The sequence below is a fragment of the Pithys albifrons genome, chromosome 2, assembly GCF_047495875.1.
Source record: "Pithys albifrons albifrons isolate INPA30051 chromosome 2, PitAlb_v1, whole genome shotgun sequence".
Classification (NCBI taxonomy): Eukaryota; Metazoa; Chordata; class Aves; order Passeriformes; family Thamnophilidae; genus Pithys; species Pithys albifrons.
Genome location: NC_092459.1, coordinates 81,581,262 through 81,605,293, shown reverse-complemented (window position 1 = coordinate 81,605,293; position 24,032 = coordinate 81,581,262). Strand labels below are relative to the sequence as shown.

General features: G+C 37.1%; 1 protein-coding gene across 4 annotated transcripts in view; it reads right to left on the bottom strand.

The window, feature by feature from the left end:
- Positions 1-1,498: 1,498 nt before the first annotated feature.
- The window catches only part of SPAST (spastin), a 40,592-nt gene continuing 18,058 nt past the window's right edge, over positions 1,499-24,032 (bottom strand). For all 4 annotated transcript variants that reach the window (XM_071575310.1, XM_071575319.1, XM_071575289.1 and 1 more), the window contains 13 exons: positions 22,584-22,774; positions 21,472-21,605; positions 21,051-21,144; positions 17,756-17,830; positions 16,433-16,504; positions 15,913-15,988; positions 15,292-15,383; positions 13,770-13,849; positions 13,064-13,106; positions 12,362-12,441; positions 10,464-10,534; positions 8,119-8,159; positions 1,499-6,909 (listed from right to left, as the gene is read on the bottom strand). In XM_071575310.1, coding sequence (XP_071431411.1) covers positions 6,787-6,909; positions 8,119-8,159; positions 10,464-10,534; positions 12,362-12,441; positions 13,064-13,106; positions 13,770-13,849; positions 15,292-15,383; positions 15,913-15,988; positions 16,433-16,504; positions 17,756-17,830; positions 21,051-21,144; positions 21,472-21,605; positions 22,584-22,774 — 1,172 coding nt within the window. In that variant the 3' untranslated portion in view covers positions 1,499-6,786. The remainder of the gene's footprint in view (positions 6,910-8,118; positions 8,160-10,463; positions 10,535-12,361; positions 12,442-13,063; positions 13,107-13,769; positions 13,850-15,291; positions 15,384-15,912; positions 15,989-16,432; positions 16,505-17,755; positions 17,831-21,050; positions 21,145-21,471; positions 21,606-22,583; positions 22,775-24,032) is intronic.

The window sequence follows — 24,032 nt, the reverse complement described above, 5'->3', positions numbered from 1 at the left end:
TTAAAAAGAACATATTGGTTTTTACAGTATTTACTTGCCAAAAAAAAGATGAGATTTCCACATGCACTTGGTAAAAACAACACACTTGCTTATTAGGTTGTTTGTAGGCTGACACTCTTGAGAACCCTTTTGTTTCATAGCTTACAACACATCACCTGGAATAAACCACACATGTTGAGAGGTGGATTTTGGTTGTTACACTTTTCTGCCTTCACAACTACGTAACATTTTCGGTATTAAAGTTACATAACTGTCTTTTCCAGAGCCATATGAACCCTTGTAGGAAACAGCCTACTTCTCAAGTTTACTAAGTATTTAGAAATTTGCAGAAAGATGGCATGAGGCAGAAAAAAAAAGAACCACAAAACACAACTTTAAACTTACGTTTTCTTCTTTTCTCAGGCCAACTTAGAGCACTAACATACAGAAATAAACAGATTTTCATCTGAGATATGCCTGTATCTGACAGTAGGCATACAGACTTCTCTCCCCATCTTGGCTGGAATGGGAAGGATTTAATGAGTCCAAGATACTTCAGTCCAGGGTATGCTGCCAGGTACATAATCTCTGTAGACTTCAACATAGCAAGTGGTGGGGTATTTTTTTCAGGCTCTTGCTTCTTCACTAATTTTAGCTTATCTGAGCATCTCCACTAGAAGAATAAAAGTCTGTTTTACCTCCAAATAGCAGCATTTCAGCCAAAAAGAGACACTGGATAATTACTCAACATAGATAACACTGATGTATTTTTATCCCAAGGAGTTACTCCTTTAGAGAAGCAGAAATAGCTCACAAGCTTCAGTCCAAAACACTGGGTTATTTTCCTAATTGCTGCATTAATTTTATTTGGTTGGCTTGTTTTAGCAGTGATTGATACAATCCTGCGTGGAAGGCAGTGGTCATGACTGCTTTTTGAAAGGCCCCTAATGCTGCCAGATATGTAATATTAAAATTAGTCTAATTTTTTTTTGATTAATCTTATCTTTGGGATGCAATTATAAGAACATAATGCCCCAGCAGGTGTTAGCAATTCAGACATAGTCTCAAGACAAAGAATTGCAAACACTAAGGAGATGGGGATAAGTGAAGCATTTAGATTGCTAACTCAAAATTAACAGAACTCCTGCCCAAGCAAAAGAAAAGGTGCAATTTTGAAGCTAAGTAAATGGGCTCCAAATTATTCAGGACTTCACCATGACCACCAGAATTAGTTATGTGAAAACTCCTGGTTTCACCATGATCTACCAAGACTAGGATAAGCACACACTTTCAGTTTCAGCACATTTATTTAGGAAGTAGCACTTCTGTTTACATTAGTTTTAAGAACTTGAGTTATGCCCTTTAGAAACTGATTTATTTACATATTTATTATTCCATCATCTGGTATACAACACCTGATTTTTTTTTAAACCAGCAGCAATTTAATGGGCTTCAGTTTTAACGAAACAGCTCTTAGTTTTGGACATTTTACCTGATAAACAAACAAGAAAACAGTAAGAACAGGACAAATGCAACATTTTATTGTGAAGCTAAAGCTATGTGACTGCTCATCATGCCTTTTTTACACTGCTTGTTAGTATAATGGTGTTTAACATTTCAGAAAACATTCTTAAAAGAACAATGAAACAAAAGTGCTTCAAAACAACAAAATACAAGTATTAACCTCATCCCAGACTGGAGGTGTCCAATATATTTAACAGGGGTGGGGTATGATGTTTTGTCTCCACCTTTGGTTTTTGTTACTTTAATATGTATTTCTGAAAAATACTGACTAGCCCTTCACATGGGTAAAAATTTGAATCATGTGGCAAAAACCATTTCTGTGTTTCCAGTCCCTTTGATGGGTGTGTGACTATTAGATAAAGGACTTTATTCTCCACTTCTAGTGGTAAAAAACCTGTGTAACTGAGAGGCTACACCCTTGGCATCTTTGAGAAAATGCCTGTATTAACCAGCTACAAAGAACACTGACCTTTTATCCTCAAAGCTGCTTCTCTGAAGAGAGCATTTTAAGAAGTGCATCTTATGAAGGCAAAGAAAGTCTTACAGCAAAACAAGGTTGATCACCACAGTTTCCAGAAGTAATGTCAAACATATGCAAATCAAAGGTCAGACTCTGAAGAAGTGTTTAGCCAATACGCTGAATCCACTGGAGGAGTGTGTATCTTGCCAATTATTGCCGAACTCAGGAGGTAGTTATTGGCAAAGTAAGAAGTTTCCACTCTAAGACAGTTAAGAAGGAAAAACAGAATACACATTTCCTGATACTTTACAAGATGATTTTGTATTTACAGGAAGTGACAGTTTAACTTCCTAATCCTGTGGAATTATAGTTACAATATTTAAAAGCACTGAAAATTGTAATTAAAGAAAAAATTCTAAAAGAAAATAACTGATCTCTTAGGATGTCTGCAGATCATCCTAAACATGAAAATTCACATAGGTCAGTAAGACAACATTCTTCAATACTAAATAGCAGCTCAAGAGAAACTAATAATGTAACTGCCTCTAATTAGCACAATGACTGAGATAACTAGTTGCATCCACTACCTGCTTGCTACTCTTCATTCCATTTTTGATATCTGGTACAAGAACCCAACAACTAAAAACATCACAAAAGCTTGAGACAATGGATGAAAACCTGGTTAAGATACAGTAGCGACGGACACCTCCCAGAGCTGCCACATGCAGAAGCATCACTGAAGTGCTGGAGCGGCGAGAGAAGCACGTCTTAGGCACAGCTATGCATTATCCATGTCTTGGGTAGGAAAGCACTGTAAAAATCTAGGGCATGAAATCTCACCATAGGTGATTCAGGAAACCCAAAGGAGAATGCTGCTTTCTAGTTGCAGAACAGATGTCTCAGTTATATTTGCCAGCATATCTGACTTCAGTATTCCCAGTACAAAGTACTTAAAGTTCACAAGATGGACTTGACAGCAGTGCCAAGCAGTTTATTCTAAACCCACTTGTTTAGAATAGAAAAAATACTATTTATTCTACACCAAAAGGTAAGGTTAATTGTTAATATGTATAAAAACTGTCCTTTAAAAAAACACTAGAGAACCTAACAGTGAAATCAGCAATGGCCTCTAATTAGTGCAGTGACAACATTCCTCCTCAGTTTAGAGCTCCCATTCCTCTCCATTTCAAAGTGTTACTATCACATTTACTATCTATTTAAAGTTGCAGGGCCATTTTCAACAAAACTGTATTAGCAACTGACTGCCCAAAGTAGAGCCAGTAAAACATCTCAAGGGGCAGAATGCCTATTTCCATTACACTACACTCTGTAATGTCTAAGAAACTAACAGAACAGAGAAACTTGTAAGTGCATAAATACCCTATTTTAAGGCTTATTTTTAATATTCTGTGTTAGTTTTGTCTTAGCCACAAGGAGAGAACCTGTACAGATTTGATGTAGTCTATAGAAAAATCAACATTTGTAATGGGAACATCGTAACACATGACAAATTCTCATTTTAAGGAAAAAGAACATTCTACAATGCTTGAGTTTTCCCCTCCTGTTATGCCACCAAAACCAGCAACCTGCAGTCTGAGTTTGTTCTTCAAACATGTAGAAAGACAAAAGGTGCTGCTCCTCCTTAATAAAAAGCAGGAACCTGCTTAATAGAAGCAGAAAAATGTACGAAGAAAACTGTTAAAAAACACAGGGGGCTTAGATTGTGGTTTTTACCTCTCTCCAGTAACTGCTGCACTTCAGGTCAGTAAAACACAGTTGCAGAAAGCCAGACAAGCTGCTTTCTAATCATCTCAAAAAAAGTGGGTCAAGTCACTGACTCATTAGCAGTGGGCAGATTCACAAAAAAAAAAAACCAAACAAAAAAGAGAGACAATTTAGAAACCTAGTGTAATGCCAGTCTTTGAAAAGGTTAAAAGCACCCAAGCTGCTGTCCTGTGTATCCTAATTCAAGATACTGTATTAGAACATAACCTGATTTTATGGAAAATATATAGTTATAAAGTTCTATACATGTACTACAGGCTTGGAAAATACAGGTAATTTCAGGTTTGTGGACTTTTTGGGGGTGGGAGGGGTATTTAGTGGGTTTTTTTGGTTGTTGTTTTGCTCAGGTCTGCTCTTATACACAGTTAATCCAATACATGGAAAAAATCACTGACCTGGGACTTGGTACATGTAAAATGAGAAAGAAGACGCAAGATAATGCCTTAAGTGGAACAGAATTATTCTTAAAAGACACTATTCAGAAAACAGCGTATGACAAGACATTAAAAGGAAATTGGTGAACTAAACAGCACTTGGTCATGGGCTAAGAATTCAGCAGCAGTGGGACAAACTGATGTTACAGAACAAAATTTTGTCCTTTTTACTGTGTTCCAGTACTAATTTATAGAGCTGTACTTCACCCATTAAGCAGAATACAATCAAGGCATAATAGACAACCAAAAGGCAGTGCACACACTCTCTTGACCTGTACTGGTTGCACAAAAAAGTGAAAGGGCTGGTCCCTTTTTATTCTGAAGTAGCAGCTTGTGATTCTGGGCCTTTGTGCTGTGTACTGGTGCTCCTTTAGCAGATGGGAGCTTCTACCTCAACATTTTAGGTACCTATCCCATGCCAGTAAGTATGTATTTGAAATAAATAATCAGTATCCTCCTCAAAATTAAGTGAAGGAAAACGAGTTTTGTAACAATCATTTAGGAACACTCAAAACCAGAAGTGTTACCCCCAAAGTTCTCATTTGCAAAGGATCTCAAGGAAAGGTTACAAAAGCTTTATCAATAAAACAACCAAGGGTCTTTCTTAGCTGTAGCTATTTGGCAGAAGCTCATACAACAGAATAGTCATGCTTAGCACTATGAAGTCTATTACAAACATGGATCAAGTCAGCCAGGAATCTCCAACAACAGAGATACTCTACTGAAGGCAGAACTAAGGCAAAGCAGGACATGAGACTTAAGAATCAGAAATCTTTTAGCATTTCTCACTTCTCCAGAAAAGTGAATCAATGGAACATAAATCACATGTTTCATTCATGTCAGATGTACATTTGAGAGAGTCCTATCCTTAGAAGGCTAGAAGTGGTTTGGTTAGACTATTTCAAAAGGCATAGTAGTGTAACACAATCTTATTTGTTAGCTTTTAACCTTAAGATCAGGTAAAAGCATCTCTGGCTTAAAAAAACACGCAACAGAATCCCAAACATATTGCAACTGTGCATCTCCAAAGTTTGACAATTTCTGCTTATTTAGTACTCAATAGCACACAGTGAGCACAGAGTCCTCTCTGAGAATTACTATACTTACACTGCATCTATCAGCTAGGGTTTTTTTCATATATACATATATTATATTATTTATAGTCAACTTTCAGGTGAGTAGTTCCAAAAAATAAGTTAAATGAAAAATTTAAAGCAAATCTTCTGTTAAGACCAAAAGCAAAGAACACTTAAAACTCATTTTAATTAAAACAACAGTAAACAATATGCATTTTTTTAATATCACTATGTTGGGAGAATTGTAAAAACCAAAACCAACCAAAAGAAAAGCAACCCACAAACCTGCTTTAACAAGGAACTAGTGTTCTGCCTTGCAAACATCTGTGTTTAATCCATGTAGAATTTATGAACAAGATGTTGGGCCTTTAGAAGCAAAGGCAAAGATGCTTTCCTTTATTACAGTATTTAAAGGCTATCACTTAAGAGTTTGGTTTTTTAATAGCTTGTAATTTATATAATAAAAACAAGTATTTGTACAAAGATGCAGTTTCTTTTTAAAAAAGCAGATCCATTGAGTGTTTCATACTTTAATATATAAACCTAAACATATGAAAGCTATAAAAACATTAATGTGTGCCATGTATTAAACATGTAGCCTTGTATTTTAATGGTTACATGTGGAGATTAAAAAAATTATCACAATGGAAATTTTACTTTCAATTATCATAAACAGATCAAAATACAGAGTAGAAACACATCATTTCTGAAACTTGACAATTAGCATCACTTACTCTCTGAAACATCAGCTGGGCTCTAGTTATACACCATAAGCTTAAGCTAACATTCTACCAGTGGAAGCATTACAAAATGCATTAAGAGAACATACTGCCAGTAAATGAATGTCGTAGTCTATTCTTTTATTAATTTTTTTTAAAAGACAGTTTAAACTGGTTTTAAAGGATTGGGCATTTTTGCTGTTCTGCTATCAAAGGTCTTCTTAAAACTGTTCTGTGAACAATACAGTCACATTAGAACAAAACAGAAAGACAAATAATAACAGACCAGCTGCTTTTTACATTTTTTAATAATCACAATTCCCCAATTCTGTTCTTTCTCTCTGCACAGGGAAATTGTTTTATTTGGCACATTAAGGATAAAAAAGTCAAAAAGTGAACCAAAGTTTACAAACCTCCAATTGAACATCATTGTTCCATGTTAATTGTTCATCAATGTCATGGCAAAATTAAAAACAAAAAAACACACACACAACATAGGGAAAAGGTCTTCCAATGATTAATATCATCAGAGCCTTGTAGCTGAAACCATATACATATATTATTGTTCAAACCATAATCAGATTGCTAAGAATCTTTTCTCAAGTCCTATTGTGCTCTTACTTACAGTGTGTAAATCCTCACTAAATGGCAAGGAGGCTTTGATGAACACATTTCACATTGTATAATTTTTGCTTAATCTCAAGTTTCAATGTAGATACTTAAATAAAGTCCTGTAAACTCTGGCTGCTTTCCAGTAGTCTGCACCAACTGCAACCCAGGCAGTGCTTTGTTTCACTTCAAGAAGTGTTTCACACTGTGGTATCTCCAAAGTCCTTGTTCCAGCGAATATATGCTTCCAGGGTCTGAGGGCTCAAACTGCGTTTTATTTTCTTCAAAGACTCAGTGAAATCTGACAGTTTGATATTTCTCATCTAAATAGAAAGTGAATGACATCAGGATCATGAATGGTTTAGGTACTTCGGTTTGTTCAAGAGGTACTTCAGTATGCACTTCTAACAAAGCATATTCTACAAATGCTGCATCTTGATGTAATAAAGAAATTTTTCACAGGGAGAAGAGTCATTCACTGGAACATCCTCCCCAGGGAAGTGGTAGAGTCATCATTGCTGGAGGGTTTGAAGATGTGATTGGACAGGGTGCTAAATAATTTCATCTAGGTTTCTTTTCCCAGAAGGTTTCTCAAGGTCCCTTCCAACCCAGGGTGTGGCTGTGATTACAAGACTCTTGTATCAGGTCACAGAATTTAAGTATTTACCATTTTTAATAAACTAACCCTGGGTAGTAGTAACATCTGTCTTGTTATTTAATAGATCATGAGACTCTGCTATTACTTCCTGTTTCACTAGGTGGTGTGAGCTGGTGCATATGAGAGCAGCACAACAAATTATCACAGATGTTTTCAAGTTCCTGCAACAAATCTTTCAGTTTAGACTGCCTTAGCCATGACCTCAAGCCAAACACAAAAAGGAACTAAGAAATTAAGTTTTGCTGCATTTTTCTCTATCTGAGTGTGTTTTGCACGTGCCTTTGAATAGAAATTTTTGTATACAGGATCAAGCTTTTCCTTTTCTTTTGGTATTTACAGATGCAATTTGTGGTGACAAACTTAATTATTTTTCTTTATGATGTTCCATGTGCAGACCTGTTTTAAAATCCCTCAGTGGTTCTAAGTGAACGTGCTTTATGTAAATAGGGGGTGGAGGGGCTAGAAATAATTTGACCTAATACTTCTGCAAATGCTCTGGGGGAGTATAACACTATCAGAAAATAAAAGCCAGGCCTCTGACAGCATCTGATTGGTAACAGATATTGCAGTTCAGTGCAAAGGCAAAGATGGGACAGTCAGCTGAAATGAAGAACAATAGAGACTTACTATCAGAAAAAGACAGTAAGTCTCCACAAACTGCGGAGAATGAACCTCAGACATCTGAGAACAGATCTTGTACTCAATCACCATTTCTAAAGAATTTTCTTTGAAGACCTGATTAAAAAGGATAATACCCACAGAAATTATGCTAGGTATTTTGTATGATACTAGGTGTAAAAAAAGGGACCTTAAAAGTTTCTAGTGAGCATGGACTTTATTCAAAGGTGAAAAGAGAAGTGCTGGAACAGCTTACCTCACTGGCAGACATGTTCTTCACCTGTTCTGGTCTTAATTCTGTAAAAATAAAAAAACATCAGTGAGTTTCATAAGAACAACTTTCATCACTTCTGACAACTAAAACATATTATAAGCACTTTTATTCTTGAAAAAACCCTGCAGGTAAAAATTATACCTTTCTGCCTCAACAGTCTCCTGTACAGAAAGGTACATGGCGTTTTTGCCTTCTTCTTCCCCATTTATCAGCTCCTCAACCAGGCTGCCCCCACACTCAGGCACTGCAGATGCAGTACAGAGTGGTAGCAGAATTACTCCTTCTTCCTAAAGTATGGGAAACAGCACATGAGCTAACAGAGCTACCTTCCCCTGTTGGAATTTTATATGGTATTTCATCTAAAAAGCAAGCCATATACTGAACTGCCTATGTAAATTAGTGCTGTAGCCTTAAGAACTAATTAATGAAATCAGAAATGGCTGCTGCCGACTTTCTCAGCAGGTGTGCATGGTCAGCCAATTATAAGGGGCTTCGTAATATAAACAACATTGTTAGCCAATAATCAGTGCCAAAGTGTCATCACCTGTGGAAGGTTACAGTCTTAAAGATGTATATAAGTGTGTGTGCGTATGAATAAAGTGGCCTGTTGCTGCTAACTCCTGTGGAGTCGTCTCTCAGGTCCAAAAACCCGTCTCCCACGGTTACATTCCCCCATATTATTTCTGGTACCCATAACCCCCCTACTCCCTCCTCTATTTCAGGAAACAGTAGGGACAGTCAGACAAGAACACAGAAATAAAATCAGGCAGGGCACATCAGAGTGCTTCTTGCCCTATGGTGCTCTCATGGGATCTAATCATTCCCATATCATTCACTAATTCACCTCTTTTTTTTTTACTTGCAATGCTGTTATGGTATCAGCATATTACACCAAATATTTTTCTCTGAGGGTGCAAGAAAAAGAATCTAAGCAGGATTAAAACCTGGTTGTAATAACGCCAAGGTCATGGGTTCAATCCCCTGTATGGGCCACTGACTTAAGAGCTGGATTCGATGATCCTTGTGGGTCCCTTCCAACTCAGAATAGTCTGTGATTCTGTCTGTGATTCTGAGGATTGGTAAGGCTGACACTGAAATATGTAGCACAATGTTTCATGGTCTCTTCTCAAAATGGACTTGTGTGTGAAGTGAGTTGTCAGCAAAGCAAAGCCTGCATACCTAAATGAATACATTAATAATTCCACCACTCTAAATAAATATATTCAAATTCTTAGGAGACATGATGTCTCTTATGAGAGCCATTTAATGCAATTCTGTTTCCCAGTTATTATGCAGGAATTTGGAAGATGTGCCTTACAATCCCAACAGCTGAAAGAAAGTGGGTAAAAAACATTATTTTACAACAGCTACTTTCAAACACATAGTACACTAGCAAAAGTGCATGCTACAGGATTTTTGACTCAATTAAAAAATAAGAAAACAAACACACCCACAAAACATGCACAGACTTCTCCTCCCCATATATCATTTAAGAGAGTTGCAACAACTTGTATTTACACATAATAGGCTGATATTACAGAACCTTTCTGCTCTGCCTGCCTTTAGTATCTTTCTGTCAGGTAGGACAATATGTGTGCAAATGGAATGCTAACATCAAATCTTCACAAGCTGCTCTTCACAAAAATCCCACTACTGATCTCCACTAAACAAATCAGCCCCTTCAGATGTGGCTACTGCACACACAATAACTAGCTAGTGGAACAGAAAGAATGAAGACAGGGGATGGTGGAAAAAAGCATTCACATTTAATTTGTGCATTTTTGAAGTTGTAGATGTCAGAGAAAGAACAAATATGGGTAAAATTCTATTTGAGTTTGTCATCTGGATCGCAATTCAACAAGAAGAAGACTGAAGAAAAAAAGCAGTCATGCCATTGAAACCATATGAAAAAAACCCGCACAAAATTGCTTGTTTTGGTTTTTCTTTCCTTAGACTTGAAAGAGATTTTCCCCCTTTTATAAAGACAAGTAATGCAGTCAGAGACTGCTATTCAAGTAATAATTTAGATTCAACAGAATTGACACCAGCCTCAGAATGACATACTAGTTACAAGTCCCACAAACCTTCAGGAAACACTTTATCCTGCATTTCCCCTAAGACACAAGAATGGTCTGTTCCACATGGTGAGATACTGAGGGGTTTTGTGTAATATAAGTCTTACAAAGATGCTATTATGAAAACCGTACTAAAATCTAATGTGAAAAGCTTAATTTCAGAGGTTGAAGAATTATAAAGATGTAAGAAAATACCTGTAATGTCAGGGCAATCAGCTTGTTCAAAACCTAATAAAAATCTATGCATCTTACCGCGAATGGGGCCCAGCGCTGCATCCTTTGCTAATGCAGTCAGGTCACTTCCAGAGTATCCATCTGTCATTCTTTGTGAAGCAAAAAGTGGGGGAAAGGAGGAAGAGAAAAAGGAAAAAAGAAAACCTGCTTCAAACCATATAAATATAACTGCAGATTATTAAAATGTTACTTAATCAGAACTATTACTTCAATGTTATTTTGCAAGTTTAATAAATCAGAAGGGAAATCAAGTTAAGTGATCTATATTTCTTTCCCAGACTAAAGTACTTCAAGTCCTAAATAACATTCTAAAAAAAGCAGGAAGGTAGCAACCAGCTTGGATTTGTAGATGAAAACTAATATCAAGCACATTTACTATTTCTTTTACAAGAACTCCCTACCACTGGTTTATGAACAACTGTCACATTAATATAAAACCAAAACCTCAACTCTCCTGTACTCTCTCAACCTGATCACTACACTGAGGGAACCCAATATCACACATTAAATATGATGTGACTAAAGTGAACTGAAAGGAAGATAAATTCTGTTATCTACTGGGGTTTGTTTTTTTGTTTTTATTATAAAACTGGCAGTCATATAGAACATCCAAATCCTCAGAACTACAAGGTAGGGGGTAAAAATAACAAACTGAGAAGCCAATCTCTGTGGGAGCTTTTCTGGAATTATATTTAATACACAAAGAAATACATTGCAGAATAAAGGTCTCCACTGAACCAGGAAGCCACCAATACATAATGCCAACACAAATGAAAAGTAGTAATACAGGTTAGCTAAAGGAAAATTTAAAAACAAAACACCCCACCCCTGTAGAGCAGTGTCCAGCTGCAGCAATAAGAGCTTAGTCTTCTGGAGATCACTGTCTGTTTTATTTTATAGAAAAAGTTGCAGGGAGCAAAGAAACACAAAATCATGAAGGACATTAAATACCTATCTCTTTCAAAACAAAGAAAAATGGAAAACAAAGCAGGTGGTACCCTCATCTTTTATATTTTCTCTAAACCCTTTAAGAAAAAGGTGTACTTAAGCTACATTTATAATTTGATTCATAAATTTGCAGTTAGAATACAAGACACTTTTTCCTCCAGTTAGCTATTACTGCAGCCTAAATGTGGCCTGAGCTAGCAACCTTCAAGTACAGAGTGTGTTCAGTGGGATGACATATCAACTTTTGTAATATTACTAAAAGGTTGACAAATGCTACATATAAGACTGTACTTATGTCCTATGTATGACCACAAACAGGAACAAAGACTAAAGTTGCATATTTTTGCTATCTCATGCTCTGTTTTGAGTCTTTCTTGCCCTGTGTGCTCTACCTGCCTTTTAGTCTAACTTTCTTCACACCCATTATTAGATTCAGGTGACTAAAAGCAGTAGTGTCAATCTTAATAATGAAGAACATAAACCAACTCAACTTTTAATAGGAACGGCACTTAAATCACATTTTCTTAATCAGATACAAAAGTGAAAAGAATCTAAAACTATCTGGTGCTTGCTCTGCTATGTTGGTAATACATTCAACAAACTTAGCAAGGGACCAGCAAAGAAAAGATGCTTTTCATTTGAAATGCATGGGAAGCACAAAATTGGTACTGCCTCTTTGCACCTGGGATGAGAGCTGGAATGCCTGGGGGATGGGTGGAGAAGCAGTTCCCTCCCTCCTCCTCAAAGGACAGCACTGATGAGCGTGTTTCAGGAGAAACCTGACTGGGTTTGTGTATACATCTTGTGTATATACCTATATATGCACTTTCATACAGCCTGACAGGAAAGCATCTTCCCAAAATGCATGCAGTTCATGTTTCACTGTCTGATGATTGCATTAGTTACATCTTGAAGTAGTATAACAGTCTAATGAATATATTTATTTAGTATAGCTACAAAATACTTACCTAGCTAGTTGAGCCAGCTCTTTTTGGGTCAATGGACTTCCTTGCTTGCTTAGAAGATTTTTTAGTAAAATCAATCTTGTCTGAAAAGAAGATACAATTATCAGATGTAAAACTCATTTTCATGGTACACTTAAAATTGTGTTGCAAGAACAAAACTACACATCTGTCAGTTTGGCTTTTGTGCTTCACCAGTTCAAACTTGCCTACAGTGCCTTTGTGATTACACTGAACACTATCATCTCTCAGGGAGAGAGACAGGAACTGGGCAATAACAAGATCAAGGGTCTAACTATTCCAAGAATAATACATTAGAATCCTCATCAGAAGTCCTGATCTGCTGTTGAGCTGAAAAAACATTAAGAAAATTACTTTAATCTTTTGCAATAAACACTCTCCTTCAGCCAACCAAATGTGCTCCTGCAACTCCCACTTCAGACTTGTCCATGCCTGCCAGTAAGTAACACCTCACTAACCAAGACACTACCAGATTTGCCACTAGCATGAGTTAAAAAACAAAAACCCAAAAACTTAAAATAGTTGCCAGAATTAAAGCACATGGGTCAAGCTGGGCCAGAATTTAATTCACAGAACTGTAATCACCCAAGAGGGCAAGTTAAGAATTGCCCATAAATATACTTTATACTCTTTTTTTAATTAAAATTGATCTGAAAATGAAAAACATGAACAGAAAACAATACTTACTTCTTCATTTGGTAAAGATACATATACCCGTTTGGTGAATCGTCTGAAAAAAAAACAAACCCCATATATACAACACCAACAACCAAACAAGAAATAGGCACAAGCCCCTGGTGTCACCTTACCCTTATTTGAAGTTGTAAGACTCCTCCCAGAGAGGAAACACTCTACAAGTCAAAACATCACTGACTACCAGCAACAAAAGGAAGCAACTCTTCGCTGTACACAAAAAGTCCTTGGAATCATTTGGACAGTGCTGACATATCTACTTTCCTCAATCAAGAATGAAAAGAGAATAAAGTATGAGTGCTTTTAGCATAAAAGTCCTAAGGCAAATCTACAAGAAGATCTGTAATTGCATGGGACATCAGAAGTCCAATATTTAGAGAAGAAATACTGGATTTCACTGTTCAAATTCTTTCTTTCACTCTGCCACTGAGATCCAAGTAATAAAAAAGGACCATATTATATGCAAGAAATTTAAAAAACATGGACTTTATCTCAACAGGTAAGTCTGTTTCAGATGATTCCAAGGCTATCATGATTGTGCAGATGTATCCCAAAAGACAAGAGTAAACCACCTCTTTGAGAGGTTAAATAATGTAACCTTGCTTCTGCTTATTCCAAATCTTCACCCAGACATTAGCAAAACCTGTTCTTCATAATGAACATCATATTACTATATTAAAAGAAAGAGACATTTTGATACCTGAGAACAGCATCATCAAGCTCCTGAGGCCTGTTTGTTGCTCCCATCACAAGTATTCTGTCCTCTCCAGAAGACTGCACCTGTATAGGGTAGGAATGCAAGACAGCTTTCAGTTTACACAGTTTACAGTAAGTAGGAATACAATAAAACCAGTTAGAGACTTACCATGTATTCAGCACATTGATATTAATATAGATGCCCTTCCCCCCCCCCCCCCATTAAGTTATCTTTAAAATATTCTTGGATAAATGTAAAGTCAAACAAAGGGAGAAAAGGAAAAAAGAGGAAAAAGGGGGGAAAAGGAAAAGAAAAAGAAGTAATTTAAACACAGGACACTATGACACTATGCCCAATTTATGTTGCTTGAAAAGTCTTGCTGGAGAAAACTGAGATTATAAAAGGCACTCAGAAGGTTAATCCAGATATAATTATGTTTTAAAAGCCAGAGACCTTCTAATGTTTTTAACACCAAACACTTGTTTTGAAGCCTATAAAGGGAGAATCTAAACTAAAGTGTAACCAAAACCACTACATCAGATCAGAGATTCATCTAACATGAGGCTTACAAGAATCCAGGCATCAAAATGAAAAGCTTTTCAATAGTAGAAAGACACAGTGACTTCCCTCCCAATTCATTCAATTGCAAGACTTGATTTTATACCCAATAATATGGAGATTTACAGCTTCCAAACCTCAGAAAAAACTTTTGGGTATCAGAGATACGTTATTATTCACCTGGTGTCCAAGTCTTCATAGACTAAGTTCACTGCTACCTTACCATGTTCAAAAGGTTCCATTAAAATATTGTATGATATAGTTAATGCAAAGATTGCGAACTTAATGTTTCATTTTCCCTTTTCATTCTAAGAGAAAACTCTGTGTATGTGTGTAATAATTTCTGCGTATCATTGCCACATTGCCTTGTTTGTCCTGATTCATCTTTTCTCCTGCTGTACCTCATTACTCTTGCTTCACCACTGAAACAATATTCCAGTGGGCCAATGGAATATAAACTAAATTTATTCTATACAAAAAACCAGTGCTATGTGACAGAAAAATGTTCTGATAATCATTTGTGTGTCCGTGTGCTACTCTGAAGCCCAGTTCTTCTTCCTAGGTATTGCATATATGCTATTAAACGTATTCTTATTGTATCCTATCTTTTCTAGCTCACAATGCCAAGAAAAACTGTCAACTCTCCCTAACCCTCAAATGTCCCTCCTGCCCTGTAAAAACATTTGTCTTCGCAGCTCCTTTATTATTGCCATTTGTTATCCTTTCTTCTCTGTCCATCATTCTTTCATTATTTCAGCTCATCTCCAGATTACTGCCTTTCACTCCAGACTGAGTTTTCCAGAATATCACAGTAAGCAGGTAAAAAATTACAGGAACAGAAAAAAGGAGGGTGACAGGGCTAAGCCCCAACAGCCAAATCCTTTGTACTTTATCTATAACTTGTACTGGCACCCACTACATTAGCCAATTTAGCTAAATCAAACAGTACCCAAGACTAAATACTTACACCATCAAACTCTATTAAAAATTCTGTTTTTAGACGCCTGCTGGCATCATGTTCCCCTTCTCGTCTTTCACACAGAAGGCTATCAACCTCATCTAAAAAACAAAGACATACATCTGAATTAAGGATACAACATCAAAGTCTTCATATTTGCCTAAGTCCTTTTGCTAACACAGTGCTCCAGGAAGAGAGGTCACATCTCTATTCCTTAGGAGACAGACAGATCTTAGTAAAGTTTGGAAACTTCTGTAATGTGTTGTCCTTTCAATATATAATACCAAGCACAGAGGAGTGGAAAAACAATCTTGCTGACGATAAACTGGAACTCAGGACAAGCGAAACCTATTTTATTGTTTGAAGTTTAACATATAAATGGACTTGCTGTGTAAAGACAGTACAGTATTTATGGTTTTGACAGCATTTATTTGCACTATCAACACCAATTTAATAATGTAACAGTAATTTAATGTGCTCTGTTGTAGAACTACTGATAAGCCACCAGGTCATATCTGAGGCACTTGTCCTGCAGTGCAGAGTTATGCAAAAGAAGTTCATTTGACTGTTCCAATTAAGTAAGTAAGATTATTTAAGAAAATAAACAAATGTTAACATTTAGGGTCTTACCAATAAAAATTATAGAGGGCTGAAGTTCTCTGGCTACTGCAAATAGAGCACGCACCAGTTTCTCCCCTTCACCAACCTAAAACAACAATAAACTGTTTTTGGAGGGAGTTCAGGAAGTTTTTACTACAAGACAGCAATATATGGGGCCCACAGAAAATCTTGCTGGTACTCAGTCACTCTCAGTCCACTTATACACACTATTTATCACCAGTTCAGTATTACATACAACAGTATTTGAGAGGGAGCTGGGACCCACTTAAGTTACTTTTTAAAGAAGAAAAACTCCACAACTACTCATCTACAGGACAGTCAGGGTCATCCTGAACTGCAAAAACATTTGACATTGATTTATCAGAAGCATAAACCAAATGCTTTTACTTCAAAAATAGAACTATAGTTTTAAAAATTATATTGACTCTAGGCTAAGAGGTCACCAAGGACTTAGACATCTCTAGCTCTCTCAAGCTTAAATTACAGCATGTGCGTTTTCAGATCAATATAATTTACAGCCACTACTTACGTATTTCGAAGTTAGACTCGCTGCACTTATATTAAAAAAAGTAGCATTTGATTCTGCAGCAACTGCTTTGGCCTAAGAGAGGGGAGGAAAAGAAAAGTACTTTTTAAAACATCCCACTGAAGATAGCTCTCTTCTTCTGTAGCGAGCACTGACGTCCTGACTGATGGTTTGAAAACCCTATTTCTTCAAAGGGAACACCTTGTAAATGGGACAGAAAACGTCTGTACAGGTCACTTAAAAACAAGAATGCATAAGCAGGCAACCCACTAGAGAAATTTCCAGACTCCCTTAGACTTCTCTAATTACATTAATTCCATAACCAACTACAACTTGCTTACTAAAATAATACAAGTCTCCAACTCCTTTCCATTTATCCTAAGTAGACATCTGAATCAATTTTAACTACTTCTGGGTGGTAATTTAAGGCCGCAGTTGGATCAAGTCACGTTAAAATTTATAATGTGTGTGGGGTTCTCCTTATCCTATCTATACAAAAACTAGCTTTCCTGAAAGCTAGAAAAAACAATCAGTTCAGTCAGAATGCTCATTCAGACTACCCTCTTCTTCAACAGTTTTATCATATTCAAGAAATTACAATTGTCGGATTATACAGTTTAATTTTAGTGATCAGCATTTACATTCCAGTATGTAAAATGCAAGAGTTGTGCCTAAGTGAGCTCTTCAACATTCCTACTCCTGCACTTCAGAGCTGATCCAGCTTCAGTGTCAGCAAAGAGAGTGTGCAGCTGCAGCCATGCCATGTGATGCAGGATGATGTGCTCAGCTCAGCTGCATCAGGACGCTCGATGCTCCCTGGCTGATGCACAGCCATTTCACTCCAGTTCCCCAAATCCAGCACATCAGGCTGAGAAAACAAGCTGCAGCCAGACAGTTCCACATCCCTTACACTCTACACAGCAGTGTATAAATAAGACAATCCCCTTTCTTGCAACTGTGCTCCCTCTCCATTTCCAAAATATATTTCTAATATGTTTCAGTGGAGAGCAGACCATTTCTGATTAATCACTGCTGCATGAAACAATTAACTGTGTTACTTCTGCTCTCTCTGAAAATGAAACTTGGACTTGCTGATTTACATTTTAAAATACTACCTGTGATATTGAAAAGAATTAAATAAAGAATATTTAACAATTCCCTCCATAAAACCCACAGTTAAGAAAAATTTTGCATTTTTAATATAACAACACCATAATACATATTCAGGAAGAATATACAGTTCACTACTACAAGACCCAAACTGAAAGCCCCCCCTCCTGGTTACATTTTAAGCCCACCAACTCATGCATAAAGTAATTTTCTCACCAACATTGTCTTCCCATTCCCTGGTGGGCCGAACAGCAATAAACCACGTGCAGGAGCTCTTAGACCTGTAAATAACTGAAAAGTACATCATCATAAGTTATCTTCAAAGACTCAGAAAATGCTGCTTTACCTTTGTAAGAAAATGGTCTAAAATTGAGGAAAGGCTCACTGGTCAGCAGTGGTGGTAACAATAGCTGTGCCACTACAGTACAGACTTGGAGAGAGCTATGCTCTTGTTACCAACTTGACCTACTGCACACCACAATTGTTTCCCACACAGGAGTTAAACTACAATTGTTCTGTGCCTGAACACCATGTGAAAGCAGTTTAAAACACAAGCAGGAGCCTACCAAGTTTAAAGCACCAATTCCGTTTAAAAAAGAGGTAATGCAGCTGTAGTAGAAGAGCTAAAGCAATGTTCCTACTAACTCCATATGGAAGAACTCCTTCATCTTTATTAAATGAACCTTGAGAAGTCAAGCTTTCAACGAAACTATTTGGAGTATTACTTAACAACCACCTACTCTCTCTATATGCTACTGATAGTCACCTCCTCCCTCTCACTTTGCACTGAGTTCATCTTTCCTACACTATAAAATACCACCAATCCTATGTAGCAAGCAAGTCCAAAACTTCTCAGAGTACATATCTTTTAGTTATTACTGTGGTCCATTTTCTCCAGCATTTCGTCTTCATCCCTTTCCTCAAAAGTTTCAGAGTTCCATTTTTGGTCTCACACTCACCTCTCCCGTCCAGCTTCTAATAATTCCAACAGACAAGCAAAAGCAATAGGGAAACACTTATATATACATCCCATGTCTAAACAGCTCTGTTGGCAGGCATTTCTTTCCATAATATCCATGATAACAAATAGCTCCATTACAAGTGTTGTATTTCTACCATGACTGAACAATATGTATTTTCTCTGTCATTTCATTATCCACAGCATTTTGTTTGTGCTTAACTCTGATCACTAAAAGTGGTTACCCGGCTATTCACTAAGTGAACACTCCAGTGTTTCTGCTTTCCATGCCGCAAACCACCATGTGCACTTTCTGTCTGACTCCTTTTGTTTGAAATCATTCTTTGGAAGTTCCACCATTTTCACGTAGCCCAGACCAAATCTATAACTTCCTTGCTTTGATCATCACCTATCACTGAGACACAGGAAGCTTTTAAAGTTTTTGTTAACACATTAATCATGGTCTGAACTAATTGCTACTGTTTCATTAGCAAGTTAATGCTGAAATGGTTTGCAGCCAGCCAGTGTTTTCTGTTTATGCACCTCAACTCTTGCTCTCCTACAAAATTACCATTAATTGGCTTGTTTAAATATGAATTCAAGTTCAAAACTCATTATGGTTAAAACTTAACTAGTGTTAATTTACTAAATATCTGCCTATAGTTGCCATATCTACTGTTCACTTACAAAGAATAAAACCAACCTCTCTTTGTTAAAGGAAAGTTTTAAAAATTTACAGGATCCTCTGCCCTTACGACATTTCAACCTACACTGAGGTCAGGTCCATGGCTAGCTACAGTAATACAAAGATGACTTCACTGAAAATACCACCTGTTACTGGAATAAAGCCATAACCAAAGTCTCAAATCTCAAAGTCCTTCCCACCCAGCTCATTGTATCAGTGTTACTGAACGACGAACTTGACATACTATAGCACTGTAATAACAGAGATGGTACAATGACATTCTCTTTCTGCATCACATCAGAGCATGTACATTTATTGCCAAAGCTTTATTTTCCTTAAGCCTAATATTTCTGTGATGCTGTGCCAGGTTTAGGGCTTCTTCCCTATGATGCTTCAAAATCAGAAGCTGCATTAAGGGAAAGAGGAAAATCACAGAGCACTCCAGTCACCTGTCAATGTGACGAATGAGACCTACAAGCAAACAAAAAATACAAATAGCAATTCTGCTTCAATAATCACAGAATTATACAGTGGTTTGGGTTGGAAGGGACCCTAAAGATCATATACTTCCAAGTCCCCTGCCATTGGCAGGGACACCTTCCACTAGACCAGGTTTATCAAAATGCCTTCTAACCCGGCCTTGAACACTTCCAGGGACGGAGATTTACAACTTCTCTGGGCAACATGTTCCATGTGCTTCATTACCCTCACAGTGCATCATTTCTTACTCATATCCAAATCTAAGCTTATGCTCAGTTTGAAGCCATTCCCTCTTGTCCTGTCACTACCTGCCCTTGTAAACAGTTCCTCTTGTTTTCCTGTAGGTCTCCTTCAGGTACTGAAATGCTGTAATAAGGTCACCCCAGAGCCCTCTCTTCTCCAAGCTTAACAATCCCTATTCTCTCAGCCTTTCCACATAGGATCAGCCCCCTGATCATCTTGGTGGTCCTCCTCTGGACTCCCTCCAACAAGTCAAGATCCTTCCTGTGCTGGGGACTCCAGATTGGACGCAGTACTCCAGGTGGGGTCTCACGAGAGAACTGCAGTAAACCATTGCATGCAATTTCTGCAAAATTCACACCACTTTAGAAAATGACCAATTTAATTTCTGGTAGCTCAGCAACCTCCACTAGTATATAGAACAGGCCTGAATCCAGGCAGTCACAATAACTGATATACCACTTATGATCAAAACCACGCCTAAATTATCAATTTGCACAGTGCCCAGTAAAGAAGAAATCTGCCCTCAAATGTCATGTACTTGTATATGCTTGTTCACTACATTTGTTACATCTACTCCTGCTGAGAATAAACTATCTGGAGTGTCTAACCAGCATGCTCACAGAGAGGATGACCACAGGAACAATGTAACATTTTTCCAATCAGATAGTGCTATGACCTAATTTACTTACACAAATCTCATCTGTTTCACATTTCCAATTCTGGTCTTTGTCCTTTACACGGCCATATAGGGTTGGATACACAGTTACAGCAATCTGGAACACCCAGCCTCACAAACTGTGAGGATTTTTGTTTGTTCTTGTTATTTGTTTGGTTTGTTGTTTGGGGGTTTTTTACGGGTTTGTGGTTTGCTGGTTTGGTTTTGGCTTGGGGTGTTTTTTAGTTTGGTTTTTTTCTTGCTCCAGTCACTTTCTCCAACACTGACTAACCAGAAGACAAGGAATTTTATAGTAGTATTTTAACACACAAATCCTACATTCTCCTTTTCCAAGATGGCTATCACCACACCCCTGCTGACAGCAATCATAACCAGTAAAGACAGGATCCAAGAATCCCCACTTCATGTGTGAAGCACAATGCATTTATTTGATCTGATCACAGACTGAGAACAACACCCAGTTGCTTACCTCAGGTCTAAGAGAAGGAAGGATAACAATTTCTTGCAAAGCTTGTTTAGCCAACTCCTGCCCGGCGATATCATCAAATTTGACAGCTGGCCCACTAACAAAGAAATGGAATACTAATTAGTCTAACAATGAGATACTCTTTCAGCTGCAGCTGACTAATTTAATGCATTTGACTATTTATACAAAACCCTTTTGAGAAAATCTACAACTTATATTGCTAAGCATTTAAAAAGATAACCATTTCTCAACTGAAGTTTTTCTCCTTTTGCCAAAGTAATAGCAAAAAAAAAGCACCCAAAACAATCCTCACAAAACCCCACAACAAACTAGAAACACTAATTTCTTTCCAAGTGGACCAAGACTGTACTGAATGAAAAATGTGATTTTCTGCACTGGAAAGCCTACTTTTCTTCAGACTTACCTATCAACAACTTCATTCAGGATAAGATTAGCAAGATTACTGTCCACATTTCTAAGTATCTTCATGTCTTTCTTTTTTCGAGGAGCAGGGGTAGGAGTAGAAGGCTTATTTGTTCTGCTATTTCTAGGAGTAGCCTGGAAAGCAGGGAGGAAAAAAAACCCAACAAAAAACCACAGATCAATACTTTTAAAGCACAGTGTTAACAAAATAACTTCTATATGTCATTTGTTCCAGCAGAACATAATACATTAACAAATAACTGATATTCTGATGCTGTATTTTGCTACAAATCATGCTATCATATTCAGCCATGGGTAGAACACCTTAGGGATCCAGTGGTGAGGCGTCTTTGGTCTGAGGTTTTTTGTTTGATAATTAAGTTATATTTAACTATGGTATATTCCCCCAGCATACTAAGCATTATAAACCAGATTCTCAGTACTATAAGCAAGAGTTTCTACTGCTGTCATACTCGAATACACTTAAAAGCCTTCATGTTGTAGTAACAATAATGTTTGAACACTTTTATGTTCAATCCATTCTGCTGTTTGTTTTACTTTACTGTGGGACCAGTGGTGCAGGAGGGTAATAAGGAGGGAAGGGGAAAAGATGGGTCAAGAGAAATGCCATATTCTTCTGGATTCTTAGTGTAGGACTTATTTTTGTGTTTCAGTCACAACCTAACTATAATTTCCTTTTCAATCCAACATGTGCATGCAACCATGCTTTGGAAGAGAAGGAAATCACAGGGGGAAACATCAGTAGTTCAGGAGTAAGAGGCTTTTTCCACTCCATCTTTTACATACCACTACTTATTTTTCCCCTAGAGAGCCTTCATTCAGTTTTCCACACAATTTTAACAACAAGTATTATTTATTACCATGATTATACTTAAAATCCACTTGCCCATGCACCCACCCAATGTTTCCCAATTGCTAAAATCCACTCTGTAGCCTAGCTCAGTCCTTGGCCAAAAACTTTAGGGGTTTCAATGTTTTTCGAAAAACCTTCTGCTGCTACAATACTGCAATAAAGGCATTAAATCCAAAGTTTTTTTCTGGAATTCATATTGATTTTTCAGTTGTATACTTCTATGTTTATTCTTATCATACCTTGTGAGTTGAAGCTGTAGAATTAGATGCTGGTCTAGACACAGAGGATGATGATGATATCCCACTGTAGCTGGGTGTTCTATGGTGACCTGAAAGGCCTGTGGATCCGGTTTTTGCAACAGTTTTTGAACGAGGAAGGGAATTACTTGTGTGTGTTAAGGGATCCTTCTTTTTTGGAACCGCTCCACTTTCTACAAAGAGAACCAATGCAATAAGAACATTTGCAGCAGTCATACTTTTACCATCAGCTCTAACTTGAAGATAGAACTGTTGAAACATACGATACAGTGTTACAAATTTCCAAAGAGATTTGGTACTTTTAGGGGGATATTAACAGCTGCTTATACCTAAAGTTAAGATCTTAATTTTTAGAAGCTCTCAAAATGAACACTAGTTAGCCAACTTAGAAAAGCCAATGATAACTTAGTCCTCTTATTAAGGGATGAACATCAGCTATTCCTTATGATGCAGAGTCTTCCGGCTTCTGTTTTGCCATCTTCTTTCCAAAGAACTCCTAAAATTAATCATTATAATCATCCCCAAATTTCAAGCCTTCAGATTCAGAGTGATGTTCCTTAAGTGATGTTAGCAGACCAGTAATTCTGGATTCTGGCTTACACCATCCAGACCTCCCAGACAGAAGCTTCACCAAGGCATTTTAAATTGAGAATATTGAAATAGTTATACCTCTAAGTAACTGTCAGGCGTTTTTCTTACAACTTTCTTTAACTTTAGGAATTTCAAGGTATAAGTAAAGTTTAAATGCCCTCTGAGGCAGCTTTCATTCTTCCATTTAAAATTAAGTCTTAAAATAAATCATACCACCAATTTAAACACCATCAAGCACACTACTAATTCACCTCCATGATGAGGCAGGAAAGTCTCAAATTAGGTGACAGAGAAAAAACTTAAAATATTTGTCACAGGTCATCTCACTAAAAGAGATGGTCTAGAGTAAACAAAACAACACTTTATTTCTACATTCTCCATATGGGATCCATGAAAAAATGAAGTTCCTTGGCACAGAAACAGCAAGTGTAAAGCTTTAAATCAGAGACTAAGCAATAAGAATGTGCTACAGCAAGCAGGCAGGTTGGTCAGGCTGGTTAATGAGCAGAGCACATCATCAGAATGGGGTATTTTTTGTGGTAGGAATACACTACTGGAAACTGTCTAGTACAGTACTGTTGTCTGCAATGAAAACTAAATATTGTCATATTTTATATATTCTTTAAAGGCTTAAGGAACCTTTTGATTAGATAAGAAAAATATGGCATTAGAAGCAAGGAAGCCCAAGACAGATTTCAGCTAAAAGTTTCTTCACTAAGATTTTAGAAATCTGGAACTCAATTTGACTTGTTTTAAGGAATGGGCCAAAGAACTCTGATTTTTAAGGAAATTAATGACTCTATGAAGTATTTTTAATTTATATACTACAGTTCAGTGAAA